Genomic DNA, 14959 nt, shown 5'->3' with positions numbered 1-14959 from the left:
AGTTGTCAAATGGGATCAACAAGCTTCTCGCAGACTCTAAACATGAGGATTTACATTTTTTGTCTTTTTTACATCAACCTTTATGGTACATTTGTGGGTATGTGTCCAATGTTCTGTGAATGCAGGAATGGGGAGGTATTTTGTGTAAATTCAGGATTGTCCCACGTTCTTCAACTTCGTTCATCAAGACACCTCAGGCTGGCTGGCAATCTCACCGACTGCATTCATCCATCTGGTTTCCAGCTGTACACAAATGTGAGTGTTTGGAATTTTCAATCAAATTCAACTAAGCCAAGTAATTATGGTTCATTCTATCAGTTCAGGAACCTCAGAGAACTTCACCTAGGTTTCAACCAATCGGCACTGGATTGTCATTTACCCTTTGGACTAGCTATTGCAAATATGAGTCAACTAAACAATGTTCCCAAAGAAGTGGATACCAGTTTAAAGTGGCCCAACAAATTGCACCTCAGTGACAACAGTCTCAAACTGACAGAAAAACCAACAGGTCTAACATCACTGGAGATTATACCTTTAGAAGACACGCAGATCAAGTTTATCACAACATTGATGAAGAATACACTCAAAGGACTGCAAAGACTAAAGACATTGAATCTATCAGGCAACAGGCTATCAAGCTTCCCTGGTGGCATTTTTAACCTACTTTCCTCTCTCTCTGAACTCATGCTTGACAACAATCTCTTGTCCGAAGTCAAAGAATCAGATTTGAAGGACTTGATAAAAGCAAAGGTGTTATCTTTAAGTCATAACAGGCTCTCTCAGATACATCCTTCTGCATTCAGAGAGTTGTACAACCTAGAAGTCCTAAAATTGAATGGAAATAATATTTCTGAGATAAAGAAACTCACATTTCGATATTGCAGAAACCTCAGAGATATCGACCTCAGCGATAATGCCATTTCAAGTCTGGATGATTTTGCTTTTAGTGGTTTATCCAAGTTGAGAAGTCTAAGGCTAAACAACAACAGACTCATCTACATAAATCCTCAGGTGTTTGGAGACAGCACACAGTTACAATCCCTTGACTTGACAGGGAATGTATGGAGGTGTGACTGTAGATTACTGTGTCTGAAGAACTGGCTGGAGGCAGGCAGAAACGGCCTTGTCACTGTGAAGTGCTCTCATCCAGAAACTCTGAAAGGTCAGTACCTCCACACTATCAGCAGTGCACTGATCCACAGCACTGGCAGCCCGTGCAGCAGAGCACACACTCGTGTTCAATCAAAGCCTACCCACTCAGGCAGCGGCTCACGGGTGACCAGACAAACCTGTCATGATGGTGACAGATACCACACTCACCGAAGAGTGGGCAGGACCGCTCCACGACTTATGATCAGACATAGAGAAATAGGAAACGCTCTAGAATCAAAGCAATACCAGGATGGCTCAACAGGGGGCCTCTTGACCCCTCAAAACAAAACAGCAGCTGCAATAGTTGCTAGATTCTCTAACTCAACCAGAGGAAAGGCCACGGAGGAGAACATAGCCAGAGATGCGTGTTCTTACAACCAGCTGGTTATTTTCAACATCTCTGCTGTGACAGTCACTTCCAGCTCAGCTCTCATAAAATGGGTTCTGGCCAGAAATGACATCCAGAACGTTCACTTCAGAGTCATGTATGATCACTTCCACACACACACACGCTTCAGCCGCTTTGTAAATGTTAAACAAGGCACAGTGTGTAACCTATGTGACCTGCGGCCCTCTACACCATATCTCGTCTGCGTGGAGAGTGTGGTGGATGAGAAAGTGTGCCATGTGGCATCACGTGATCTTTGCTTGGGTATTATCACAAAGCCTGAGGAGATGTCCAGCCCTGAGCCTCAAACTATTGTCTTATTCTTCACTGGAGTTAATGCTTTTGCTATACTAGTCATTTTGGCCCTGTTTGTTCATTTGGGTTGTGTTCTGAGAAAGAAGTTGCAGGCAGATGCCATAAGCTTGCTTTATGCACGAGATAAGAGCATCTCCTGTGCCATGTGTGCTGGAATACCCCTGTCAGATCGGAATTCTGGGATGAATACCACAAGCTCCCATACAGGAACATATCAACAAAGTGATGCCATTGATGTCATAGACCTACCAGCTGCACGTTAAACAGAAGACTGACCAAACGTCACGTTACTCAAATTGCATGCAAAACAGTGAACATATTACAAAGGCTGGAGAGGAGCCATCAGACAATCCTTACTTTGCATTTGTTTTTATGTACCTTTTGTCAAACAATGTAACATGCATTGTACACTGTCAATGGCAGTATATTATTTTGATAGCATTCCTATCAATGGAACAGTGGAGGAAGCTTATATGTATTATGCATTTATGGTAATAACATGTCAGCTAAAACTTTAATATAGTAAATCCTCAAACAAAACAGTGTTCAAGATTTCAGATAAACACATATTACATATGATTTCCTGGATTGAGATTAAGCCTACTCCTGGACTACACAGGCTTTGGAATGTACTTCCAATAAAAAGAGTCCATGTCTAGGCTAAAAGGGGAATTCCACCAATTTCTCAAAATTTCATAAACAAAAGAATTCAGAGTGGTTTAATGTGTAGTGTGCAGAAGAAACTTAATGACCCAAATTTCTTTATGATGGTGGTGATATGAACCATGAGTTACAATGTCTGCAGCCCAAATACCCACTTTATTAACAGTCAAAAAATGACCACTGACCCTACCAGTGACTGCTGGGTTTTTCTATGCGTAAGGCTGATGATGGTACAATAGAAGTAAATCTGAAAGAAAAAACATTATCTTTGTTTGCCTTACAGCACCTTCAATGTACATCTCTGCCATGGACAAATAAAAAAAAATTGAGGCCAAAACGCTTATCTCAGAACGATCTTAAACTAGTGTCTCTAGCATCAGGCAACACTGTAATACTGTAATGCAATCTTTTTTATGTGTTTAGAAGCGTTAAATGCTTCAGATGGCTGTTTCTAATCATCACCACTGTGAACAATTCTGATTCTGTAACAGAGCATTTTACATCAAATCAAAGCAAAGAATTTTGAGCTGTAGCATGTGTGCTTTGCTATAACCTAGCAATGTAAAGAGATCAATACTCATTTGTTTTCTTTTTGAGGGGGCATTTTGACTGAATTTTACAGCTTGTTGTTTTATGAAACCATTAGACCTTAGGCACAAAAAGAGGTAAAAGGTGGATTGTATCACTTAACACAATACATTGTGTTTGCAAAATAATGAAAATTTACTGTAAATAATGTTCATTGCATTGCTATTTACTTTACAGCTATTCACTGATACTGCATGAACAATTTACTGCCATGAACAATTACTGCCACAAAGCGTGCTAGTAAAGATTTACTTACTGCAAAGTTTAAACATGTACAAGTTAATCCCATAATACTTGTAGAAAGCAGATCCTGTTTTGAAATATAGAAAAATTATGAAAAATAGATATTTTAAACATTAACTACTAGCCAAACTGAGCTTGTATAAATGCTTGCTGAGGTCATAAGAGTTTTTTTTTCCAGTTTCATCACTAGATGGCAGACTATACCAAATCAAACTGTTTTCAAAAACCTAGGAGAGGTGGACAAGTGATGAAAAACATCTACTAACAAAAGGCTAATTTAAAAAAAGCTCCACAAGGCTGAAACAGATTTAAAGAGATATTAAAAGATTTATTACAACATCTTATTAATTTATGATACTTTATACATAACTTTCACCAAGTTACAAGTTTACTGCCAACACAATAATAATCACATCCTTTTTCCACAGTGGGGCCAGAGTTTAACAAACACCAGAAACGTAAACCCGCTGCCTCCTGGCTGAGAATCAAAGCATAACATGTTCAACTGCAATAATCCAACTGAGACATGATTCAAACATAGGTCTAATTCTCTCAGAGAATTAATCATTCATGCAAGTAAGCACATAACAATGACCATACAAATTTACCTGTTAAACAAAATGATTCTTAAATAGATGATACTTAGAAAAGCAAATGCAGCAATAAAACTACACAGTAGTAAGCCAATACATTTTAAGATAGAAGGCAAGTTGATCCAAACTCATGACGCTAGAAGTTACTTACTCTGTAACTGTCACTAAGCTTAACAGCAGCAAATAATTTAACTTAAATATACAGCTTACAGACTAATTTTCCTAATTATCTGGAACGAACATCCCAGTTCTAGTATTAACAATTTAAAGGTTTTGTAATTATTCATTTGTTATTGTTTTTTGTTTTTGTTTTTTCTGAGGCCATAAACTGGAGCTACTACACGGGTTGGGCCGGGAAAGCCTTATTTCATTTTTCCTTTTTCTAACGAATGAAGTGTATCTGTAAGATCATAACACAAACAATGCACATATTCCTGCTGATATCACATACAATGCTATAATCAAATGGCATTTACAATGCTTCCTAAAATGTAGTATTTTAAAAGTCAACTGAGATCAATGAGTCACAGCCATATTCTTATTTTCTTCAAATAGTGTTTCAAAGAGCAAAACACCATAGATTCAGAATCAGTCATGTTGTCAGCTAGTGGCAAAAATAAACATTACATCACTCACTCAAAGAAATTATGTACATGAAAGCCTCTGTGATCCAAGAACTCAATCTACTTTATACAGCCACCTGCCAAATTTCTCAGTTACAAATCAATATCTGCAAGTAATAAATAAAAAATAATGGCACATAGTTAAGTCAACATCAAAGAGATGTCTGTATGGTGAAAGATGTACTATTTTCCTACAGTTACTGCCTTTGCAACAAACTACTCATGGAATGTTGATCAAAGCATTGCTCTTAAAAGACACTCATTTTCTAGCCAAATATCCCCCTTATGACTTATTTTTACAGGCAGAAGATTACTTACAACATTCGAACAACACACCATTCAGGAAAGTATCCAACTTCTCACTCACAAATAAAAGTATCTATGATCAGTTCAAACTGCACTCAATCACTTAAGATTTGTAACAATGCAGGTTGTCAAATCTACTCCTAAAGGCTGCCAGAACTGGTCATGTGTCAACAGTCAAACACTAAAAAAAAACAAAAAAAAACTACCCATATCACTCTCCATGTGCAAAATGGAAAAGACAAAGTAATAAAAGTGACTGCCTCTTCTGCCTACAGTAGTGCTTGAGAAAATCAATTTCCCATTACAATGAGCCATGATACACTTTGGCATTTAAGACACACTGAATTGGTCACTACTTCAGATTTCTAACTTTATAGTCATGATGATGCATATAACAGTAATGTAATAAATAGAGTAAACATGGACGCAAAAAAGCGCGCGAGAGAAAATTAGACAATCAGTACAATTTTCCAAATTTGTAAAGTGCCATCCCTTGCATCTTTACAATTTTTTTGATAAAATGCATTTGATGGGAAATTAAATCAGATTAATAAAATAAACAAAATAAATATTCTCCAGACTGAAGAAGAGTGAGGGAAACTTTCCTCCTCACATAAACATGGCTGCCAGGAATAAAAAGTAAACCCTCTGAAGCCTGATCAGCTTCCAGAGGGCTGGGTCTGAGGGCCTGGGGCCACGCCTCCGTTTGACTCCTCCCCCTCTGTGCTATGATCTGTAGATGGTCCAGTGGCTGAGCTGGGCGCAAGAGCAACTACGGTTGCCGTGGAGGAGCTCACACCGTTGGACGTGCTGACAGAACTGTGCTGGATAGCCTCGCTGTGGGGACTGCCTGGGACAGACATCTCCTCACAGCTGTCCTCCTTGTCAAGCACTGAAACACAGAGACAGTACAGAGTCAGCTCAACAGTGTCACCAAAAGTCATCATGGCAAAGTTTTCTGCAGCACAGTTTAGCACAGATCCATTCTGTGGACTGCTATTATTATTGCAGCTTCACAGAAATATTATTCCTTGTGTTGAAACGTCTCAGCTTTGTGAAAAATCAAATACAATTTCGTGAGTGATGTAAGCAGCTTGCATGATACTAACTGGTGAAGTACAAGCTTCCGTTATGTGTTTAGCCTCACAGATCAAGTGCAAAGTTATAGAACGCCAAACAAAGTTTGACAATTGAAACAATGGGAAAATTATAATTTTGCCAAACAAACCCTTAAATATTTATTCAGGAATTTACAGTCATATGCAAAAGTTTGGGTACTGCTGGTCAAATGACATTTTGCTGATTTTCTAAATGACAATAAGTATACATCCTCGACAGAGAACACAGTTCTGCACATTTTAATGCACAATTACTGTTTATTTGCTGAATTTAACACATTGAGGAAAACTATATCAAATGTAGCCTGTACAAATGTTATGGTATATTTTAAATGTATGCTTTATCATTCCATGTTAAACTAAACAGAAACCGTTTACTAAAATTCACAGAAAAGTACTATATTTAAAGTGTTCTCTAAGCATGTCCTAACTTAATGTAATTTTGAGCAGCTTTTGCATACAACTGTAGCCTGATGTTAAAGCCAGATATTAACCATATAGGAAAAGACAAAACATGTCTTTAAAAACATGTAATTAAATAAGTTCAATAAGTAACTTAAATAAGTTCAATAAGTAACTTAAATAAGTGTCAGGTAAAGACAAGAAGTAATTGGGTAAAAGTAAACAGCATACAGAGGTGCTTATATGAAACTTTAGAAACTTTGAACACTGAGGTGTTAGTTAGTCCACTTAGTAAATGAAAATAAGCACCATCATAGCTACATCACAGAGAATGAGCACTGCTTGGTAGTGTAGAGGAGCACCCTGCAGCTGTGTCTCAGGGTGGAGACTGCTTCCGTGGAGTCCCTAAGGACTCAGATAGCTATAGTGTCCTATAGGAAGGAAGGAAGGATTGCAGTCTCTCCAATACCATTACATGATGAGGTAGCAAGACAAGGGGCTGTACATTCACATGAATAATGTAGGGCTTAGTGTCCTCTTCCAAGCATGTTGAGGTGCTCATGGCTGATGTGTGGCTCCATTCATATTAGAAAAGAAGTGAATGCACCATTTCCTACCAGACTGGTGTTACTTAGTGTCATAGCAAAAGTTCTACTACAATGCTGAAAGATTAAAAAAACCTCTAAAACTTACTAACACTGGAAATGACTGCAAGCCAGCTTCTGGCATTGCAATAAGTGCCTATTTTATATATGACATCACACCTGCTACAACAATACAATATGTGCTTTAGTGTGCTCGTAGTCTGTTTGTAGGTTTAGAGCTAGTGAGGAGGCAATGGAACTGTTTCAGTTATTCCTGGTTTAGGCTGTAATTCAAATAACACCACAATGCCACAGTTCTGACCCTGTAAACGTCACGCATAAGCAACCAAGCTTTTATTCAGTCTACTCCATTCAATGCGTAATTGCTACTAAACCCAGTTTTCGAGCTTGATCCGTGCTTTGCATTTTATTATTCCCAGCACTTGCTTTGTAACCTTTAATTAAAGTTACAATGTCATTTTAAACCAACATCATAAGGGTGTATTACAGGCAGTGGCGTGTGGCTGGGCCCTCGCACCCCTACCAGCGTTCTCATTTGTTTCTTGCTACCTTGCCAACTACTGCAGCGACAGATGATTACAGCACCTGATTTTAATGATGCTCACACTGGAGAGAGACAGAGACTCGCAGTCCAAATGCCACCAGCTGCTCCACAATTGCAATGAATTAATTGGCTCCTGATGAGGGAGGAAAGAAAAAAAAAACCTTCTCTTTCTGACTTGTAAAGAAATGCAGACTACTATGATAATTAATATAGCTAATGATGCAAGAGTCAGCTGAAATGGCACTTGGTAATTAACATGAAGGTTTGTTATCTTGTGTGTGCACTTCTGATTCTGGTTTAGGAGATGTGTCATAAAAGGCTTTGCGTTTAAAAGGCCTGCCGCAATGTGCATGATCAGGACTGTCTCTGTTGATGGGGCTGTGATTAGATGATTTAGGGTATATGTAAACCAGAAGGCCGTAAATACTTGCACGAGCTGAGTGAATAAGGTCAAACGCCACGTAAATCAGACAGGCATTTCTGTTCTCTCTTTTTGCTCCACATTCAGGCTCCTATAATTACTCCTAATGGCATTAAGCAAGAGAGCACAGGGCGAGATATATCATCATATGTAGCACTGCTGGCTCCTGAGGCCACCCTCCTCTCGCTCTCTCTCTCTTATTCGTTTCTGATCTTCTAACCGCTGTGAGCAGATGGGCTGTGCGCACTGCCAAGAGTAGGCATGGCCTGCCGTGTTTGCAGGGCAGGTTGGATAATTCCCCCCCCACCTGCCATTGCGGTGCTTTGGGTGCATGATTAAAAGTGCCAACAGACAGAGATGCAAGGGTTGGTGTACCTCAGGGGCCCACTTACTAACACTGGCCCACCATACACAAAGAGACGACCTGGCCTACTTGTTGTATATATATATATGCACACACACACACACACACACACACACACACACACACACACACACACACACACACACACACACACTCACACATATGTATATTCCATGGCCACAGGTGTATAAAAACAAGCACCTAGGCATGCAAACTGCTTCTACAAACATTTGTGAAAGAATGGGTCACTCTCAGGAGCTCACTGAACTCCTGTTACCATGATAGGATGCCATTTGTGTAACAAGTCCAGTCGTGAAATTTCCTAGCTACTATATATTACACAGTCAACTGTCAGCAGTATTATAACAAAGTGGAAGCGGTTGGGAACAACAACAACTCAGCCACGAAGTGGTAGGCCACGTAAAATGACAGAGCAGGGTCAGCGGATACTGATGCGCATAGTGCACAGAGGTCGCCAACTTTCTGCAGAGCCAATCGCTACAGACCTACAAACTTCCTGTGGCCTTCAGATTAGCTCAAGAACAGTGCATAGAGGTCTTCATGGAATTTCCAAGGTTGAACAGCTGCTTCCAAACCTTACATCACCAAGCACAATGCAAAGAGTCGAATGCAGTGGTGTAAAGCACACCACCACTGGACTCTAGAGTGACAAATCACGCTTCTCCATCTGGCAATCCAATGGATGGGTTTGGCGGTTGCCAGGAGAACGGTATTTGTCTGACTGCATTGTGTCAAGTGTAAAGTTTGGTGGAGGGGGGATTATAGTGTGGTGTTGTTTGTCAGGACTTGGGCTTGGCCCCTTAGTTCCTGTGAAAGGAACTCTTAATCCTTCAGCAGACCAAGAAATTTTGGACAATTTTACACTCCCAACTTTGTGGGAACAGTTTGGGGATGGCCCCTTCCTGTTCCAACATGACTGTGCACAAAGCAAGGTCCATAAAGACACAGATGAGCGAGTTTGGTGTGGAAGAACTTGACTGGTCTGCACAGAGTCCTGACCTCAATCCAATAGAACCCCTTTGGTATGAATTAGAACGAAGACTGCGTGCCAGGCCTTCTCGTCCAACATCAGTGTCTGACCTCACAAATGTACTTCTGGAAGAATGGTCTAAAATTCCCATAAACACACTCCTGACCCTTGTGGAAAGCTCTCCCAGAATAGCTGAAGCTGTTACAGCTGCAAAGGGTGGGTCGACATTATATTGGATTAAGAATGGGATCTCACTCAATTTCATATGCGTGTGAAGGCAGATGAGTGAATACTTTTGCAATGTGCGCACACACACACACACACACACACACACACACACACACACACACACACACACACACACACACAGTATCTCACAAAAGTGAGTACACCCCTCACATTTCAAATATTGCAAATATTTTATTATATCTTTTCATGGGACTACACTAGGGTAACGCAACTTGGATATAGCTTAAAGTAGTCAGTGTACAACTTGTATAGCAGTATAGATTTACTGTCCTCTGAAAATAACTCAACACACAGCAATTAATGTCTAAATAGCTGGCAAAAATGTCAGTAGGTCAGTACACCTCACAGTGAACATGTCCAAATTGTGCCCAATTGTGTCGTCGTCCCTCCCTGGTGTGAATGGGGACCAGGGCTGTTAAATTTGGTGTTTTGTGTACAATTCGCTCATGCTGGCCACTGGATAGTCAACATGGCACCTCATGGCAAAGAACTCTCTGTGGATGTGAGAAATAGAATTGTTGCTCTCCACAGAGATGGCCTAGGCTATAAGAAGACTGCTAAAACACTGAAACTGAGGTATAGCACGGTGGCCAATGTCACACAGCGATTTTCCAGGACAGGTTCCACTCAGAACAGGCCTTGCCAGGGTCGACCAAAGAAGCTGAGTCCATGTGTTCAGTGTCATATCCAGAGGTTTGCCTCTGGATATATATATACACACACACACACACACACACACACACACACACACACACACACAAAGACATAACATATAGGATTGAGCATAGCCTGCCGTCTTTCAACATATTAGAGAACTTTCTGACAGAAGAAATGACCATCTGCTGTTTAGATGTCTGCAATAAATGTTGCAAAATCCCATCTAGTTGTTTACTAAAATGAAAAGATAGAGCGATGCTTTTCTCCCTATCTTATTTCAGCAGGCTGCTAATATATGACCCCTCACGCTGCTCTCTAACAGAAGCACTACAAACAGGAGTGAAGGATAGCCTCATCCATTACCACAGGCCCCCATTTCCCCAAATACACCAACTAGACACCCACAAATGAGTTCGGTCCCTGACAACCCAATCCCATCCAGCACCCATCACTCCAATAATATGCATGACATGTCAGTCCTGCTGCTTTAACAATGGCGTTGCATAATGAACGGCACAGCTACGAGGTTGCGTATCTGCCGCAGTACTCTGTGGCACTGACAGGCTAGCCTCTATAATAGCCTCATTTTGGAGAAAATCATTGTCAATACAAGTCAGCCCTCGGCTGCAGTACAAGCCCCACACAGGCCTCTATGTAGCTCTGTCCCCACCCACCTTCTGGTTCTGCTCATTGTGTTACTCAGACATGACTTGAGGAAAGCTGAATCACACACATATACACAAACACAGATGTATACCTAAACATTGCAATTAATGGTCCAGAAGTCATTTTGAAAGAGTTGGAGAAGCATTGTAGCTGTCCTCTACAGAAAGTGCTTACACAATGGGGGTTAGAAATAGCAGCCATTAAGTTTTAGTACTTGCAGGGAGCCTGAGGATCTGCTGCTAACACAGCCTCACAGAACCGCCGCTCCTTCATTGCACTGACAACAGCAAATTGATATGAAGTGGCTGCATATGGCAGACGAGCTTCAGATTTGCTCATTTCTTAAGATGTCATTAAAGCATAACGGCCAAAGATGTGCCTGAATCACATATGCCCTTCCATCTCAGACTGGTTCAATTATGAGCCCCTTTAAAGCAAAAAGAAAGCAGTTTGGAGAAAAAGAAGGTAAAGTCGTATCTGTGATTTTATGCTGTAATTTCAAACTAAATACACTCCTAAAGATTGATAGCATTTCAATGATGTCATTATCTTCTTTTGTGTTTTACTCCCTTGTGTTTTATTCACCACAGTTTGACCCTGGAGATATGATGTTGAACAAAGAGGTTTAATGACAAATGACATTTTTAACGTATGAATTACTCTGCGTCTGATTCATGAAACCTTCATAAGACAAGAAAACAAGCGTAGCTTTGAGCACAAATGATGAATCAGCTTCAGTGCTAGCCTAACAGTACCAGTGTTCTGGCAGGGAGCCAATAAACGACAATGTACTGTGGCTCATCAGCCAGTGACTGTGCTGGTATGTAGATAGAGACCGAGGAAGAGCAGTGAGTGACCAAATATATAGTGTTAAAATTATGACAATTGGATATAAATGTAAAAGAAACAAAATGTATTAGTTTTTCAAGATGGTAGAATGATGTGATTGTGTAGTGTGATTAATTTCTTAAAATAACATATTTAAAAGCTGACATCATAACAGTAGCAGAACCCTTTTTGGTGCTATATAGAAACCTTTTCAAAAAGTATATAAAACCATACACGACACATTCTCCACCAATCTGACAAACCATTTCACAATGCAAAGCAAGAACCCTTTATGCATAAACATTGCTCATGGTTCTATATAGAACCACTGTCTATACTAAAGAACCCTTTAAGAGTGCCCTTATGTACTAGGCTGTCATGTGCACAAATTATTAGTATTACTGTTTTCTGTATTGTTATTAGGGGTATTATAGAGGTTATTGATAATGGTTTTTGTTGGTTAACTGCAAATCAAGCGTTTACACACACCCGTACCATATGTTTGATCCAGTGGTGGACAGTAACTAAGTAAATGTAATTTGTTACTGTACTTAAGTAGTTTTTTCATGCATCTGTACTTTACTTAAGTATTGCCATTTTGAGCGACTTTTTACTTTCACTCCACTACATTTCAAAGTCAAATATTTTATGTTTTACTCCACTACTTTTTGTGAAAGTTTTTCCTTTTAGTTTTTTGTGTATAAAACCATGTCAAAACAAAATAAGCACAAAGCAAGCGTGCCAATTAGGGCACAGTGGTCACTGTGTTCTGAGCTTGTTTTGACCTGTTGGTCATACCAACCCAGTGCAACCACATGGTTCAACATCAGTGCAGCAGCGTAAAAATCTGGGAGCACATACGTCACCTAAATGATGAACTAACCTAACTTTGTGTAAATAGACCACAATATAGAAATATGTACACATATGCAGTCGTGACTGACATGTTTCTTTTTTTCTGAATTCATACAAACACTTTCATTTTATAGTAAATTAGTTTTGGTTAGTTTATGTTTATGAACAGAGACCTACAGATCAATATAGTAAAGGAAAATTTCTTTGTGAACCTGTGTTTAAAGCATATTTTTATTCAACTTGTAACTAATTTACAAAGTAATCTTAAAGAGAAACTTTGTTTGTTTGTAAAAAGTGATTTCAGAGCCACTCGGTTCTCCCTGATGGAAATTGTTTACCTTTTATTAATGACATTTATTTACCTACTAATTAATGACATTCTATTAAAAGACTGGTTTACCAAGAGAGACGCTGGAGTATTTTCACCTAAAATGAGTTCATGGAGCGAGTCTTGTTACAAAAATGATAACAGGACATCAGAGCCATAATTAAACCTTTAGTACTTTTACTTTCAATATGTAAGTACATTTGAAGGTAAATACTCTTGTACTTTTACTCAAATGAGGTCTAGAGTAAGGACTTCTACTTTTACTGGAGTAATATTTTACCTTGGGTATCTCTACTTTAACTCAAGTACATGATTTGTGTACTTCGTCCACCTCCGGTTTGATCATACAAATACACCTGATGAAACTGATGAAAAACAAAACTGTCAATGAAATGTATTTATTGTGATTACATCTGAACTTTGATTTAAACTTGGATGAACAGGGGCCACTGGGGTTTTAAAAGAGTGTGCTCAGAATGGATCACCACCCAAATAATACATGGTCAACAAGGGTCCCCTTTCTATATCTATAAACAGCATGTGCATGAGAGGGTTATTGTTACTTATTTTTCTAAGGTCTAAGAGACCTTTCATTAATGGTTAATATCTGCAGTTTCAAAACCAGGGTGGAAATCAGGTGAGTGATGTATCACAAAGGTTTAGTTTTGCACACCTTTTATGCTATACCCAACATTCTCCAAAAACATAGACATCCTCAACCCTTCCAAAAATCAACAGCAGAATCAAACCATCCAAGCACCAGATTTGAATATGTTTGCCCATTTTAATAAGCAGGTCTAACTCTAATTTTAGTTTGCTCCAAGAACACAGGCCAGATTCTACAATGTTACCTCCAGTTAGCAGTGTGCTGGCAGACTTGCAGTGCTGCTTACTGAAGAATCATTACTCACAGTGGTAGCCGGATTTCTTCTGCATAAGCGTCACTGGACAGTCTTTATGAGCCAGTAAGAGCTGCTTCAGCTGGGCCACCTCATTTCGTAACAGAGTCACTTCATTCTAAAGAAGAGGTGGAGAGAGAAAGAAAGGTCCACACATTTCAGACACTTCACTCAAGTCTGGTTATCTCTCTCACACACACACACACACACACACACACACACACACACACACACACACACACACAGTTTCTTACACATAATTTACTGTAAAGTTTATGGTAAAAATGCAAATCTATGCAAATATGTTTCTACACACTGAGGGCTTGGTCAGAACTAGGCCTCCCATGATACCATAATTTAACAGTAACAGAGTTATTTTGAGTTACTTGAACTAAAGTGGAAGTATGAGAAAACAGTGGTAGAGCAAGAGTTAAGCTTAAAACAGAACTATGTAAGACTTTTTTGTTAATATTGAAGGAAATAGGAAGAAAGCACAAGCTAAAAATGGTGTCTGTGCACTGCTGCAACCCACCCTGTAAAGCCCAAAAGAGTGTAGCTGCAGACATGCACTCCCAGTCAGACGCCCTCTCAGCCCCAGTGACGTCATGTGCACATGCACTCTCTGACACAATGGCAAAAGCAGCTCAACTTCTCCATGGTTTTCTGCTAATAGACCAGACGTGCCTTATTGTTGAGATAGGTTTTATTTTATAAATTACCATATTGTTTACTTCCATTATTACCAGTATGACAAAGCTAAAATCCGTTCAGTGTAACTCATGTAGCCCAACAGGACGTGGTTCGCTATATTTGCTAATCAAGCTGACAAAACACTGTCGCAGCAGAGCTCTGGCATCATTATTAGACTGGCTGTGCATGTCATGCTGAGAATGCATGTCTGCATCCAGACTTATTCCTTAAAGCCTGAAATAATAATAATATAAAAGTAAAGAGGTCACATTTCACAGGAATTTTTCAAACTACTTCATATATCTTTACAGATTAACATCACACACATCAGCCTCAAAAAAGAGGTTTGGTTTAATGTTTAAGTCTCAAATGCAAAATCAGCCTGATATAATGATGTAGATATGATAACAATAATACATATTTTACTTATACCCTCAGAAAATATGCTGTTCTCCAGGTTTTGACCGAATT

The 14959-nt window shown here is 39.5% G+C and overlaps 2 protein-coding genes across 3 annotated transcripts in view; one reads left to right on the top strand and one right to left on the bottom strand.

Moving 5' to 3' along the window:
* Positions 1–2395, top strand: LOC119263605 (TLR4 interactor with leucine rich repeats-like). Its single transcript, XM_037539206.1, has one exon. It carries the CDS (start codon positions 10–12, stop codon positions 2116–2118), a length of 2109 nt encoding a protein of 702 aa, XP_037395103.1. The 5' UTR covers positions 1–9; the 3' UTR covers positions 2119–2395.
* Positions 2396–3652: 1257 nt separating this feature from the next.
* atf2 (activating transcription factor 2) overlaps positions 3653–14959 on the bottom strand; it is a 28529-nt gene continuing 17222 nt past the window's right edge. For both annotated transcript variants that reach the window (XM_017692353.2, XM_017692354.2), the window contains exons 11-12: positions 13811–13916; positions 3653–5763 (exon numbers count right to left, since the gene is read on the bottom strand). In XM_017692353.2, coding sequence (XP_017547842.1) covers positions 5531–5763; positions 13811–13916 — 339 coding nt within the window. In that variant the 3' untranslated portion in view covers positions 3653–5530. The remainder of the gene's footprint in view (positions 5764–13810; positions 13917–14959) is intronic.

The sequence above is a fragment of the Pygocentrus nattereri genome, chromosome 6 (genome assembly GCF_015220715.1).
Source record: "Pygocentrus nattereri isolate fPygNat1 chromosome 6, fPygNat1.pri, whole genome shotgun sequence".
NCBI lineage: Eukaryota > Metazoa > Chordata > Actinopteri > Characiformes > Serrasalmidae > Pygocentrus > Pygocentrus nattereri.
The sequence above is the reverse complement of the archived record's forward strand: the minus strand, read 5'-3'. Positions and strand labels throughout refer to the sequence as shown.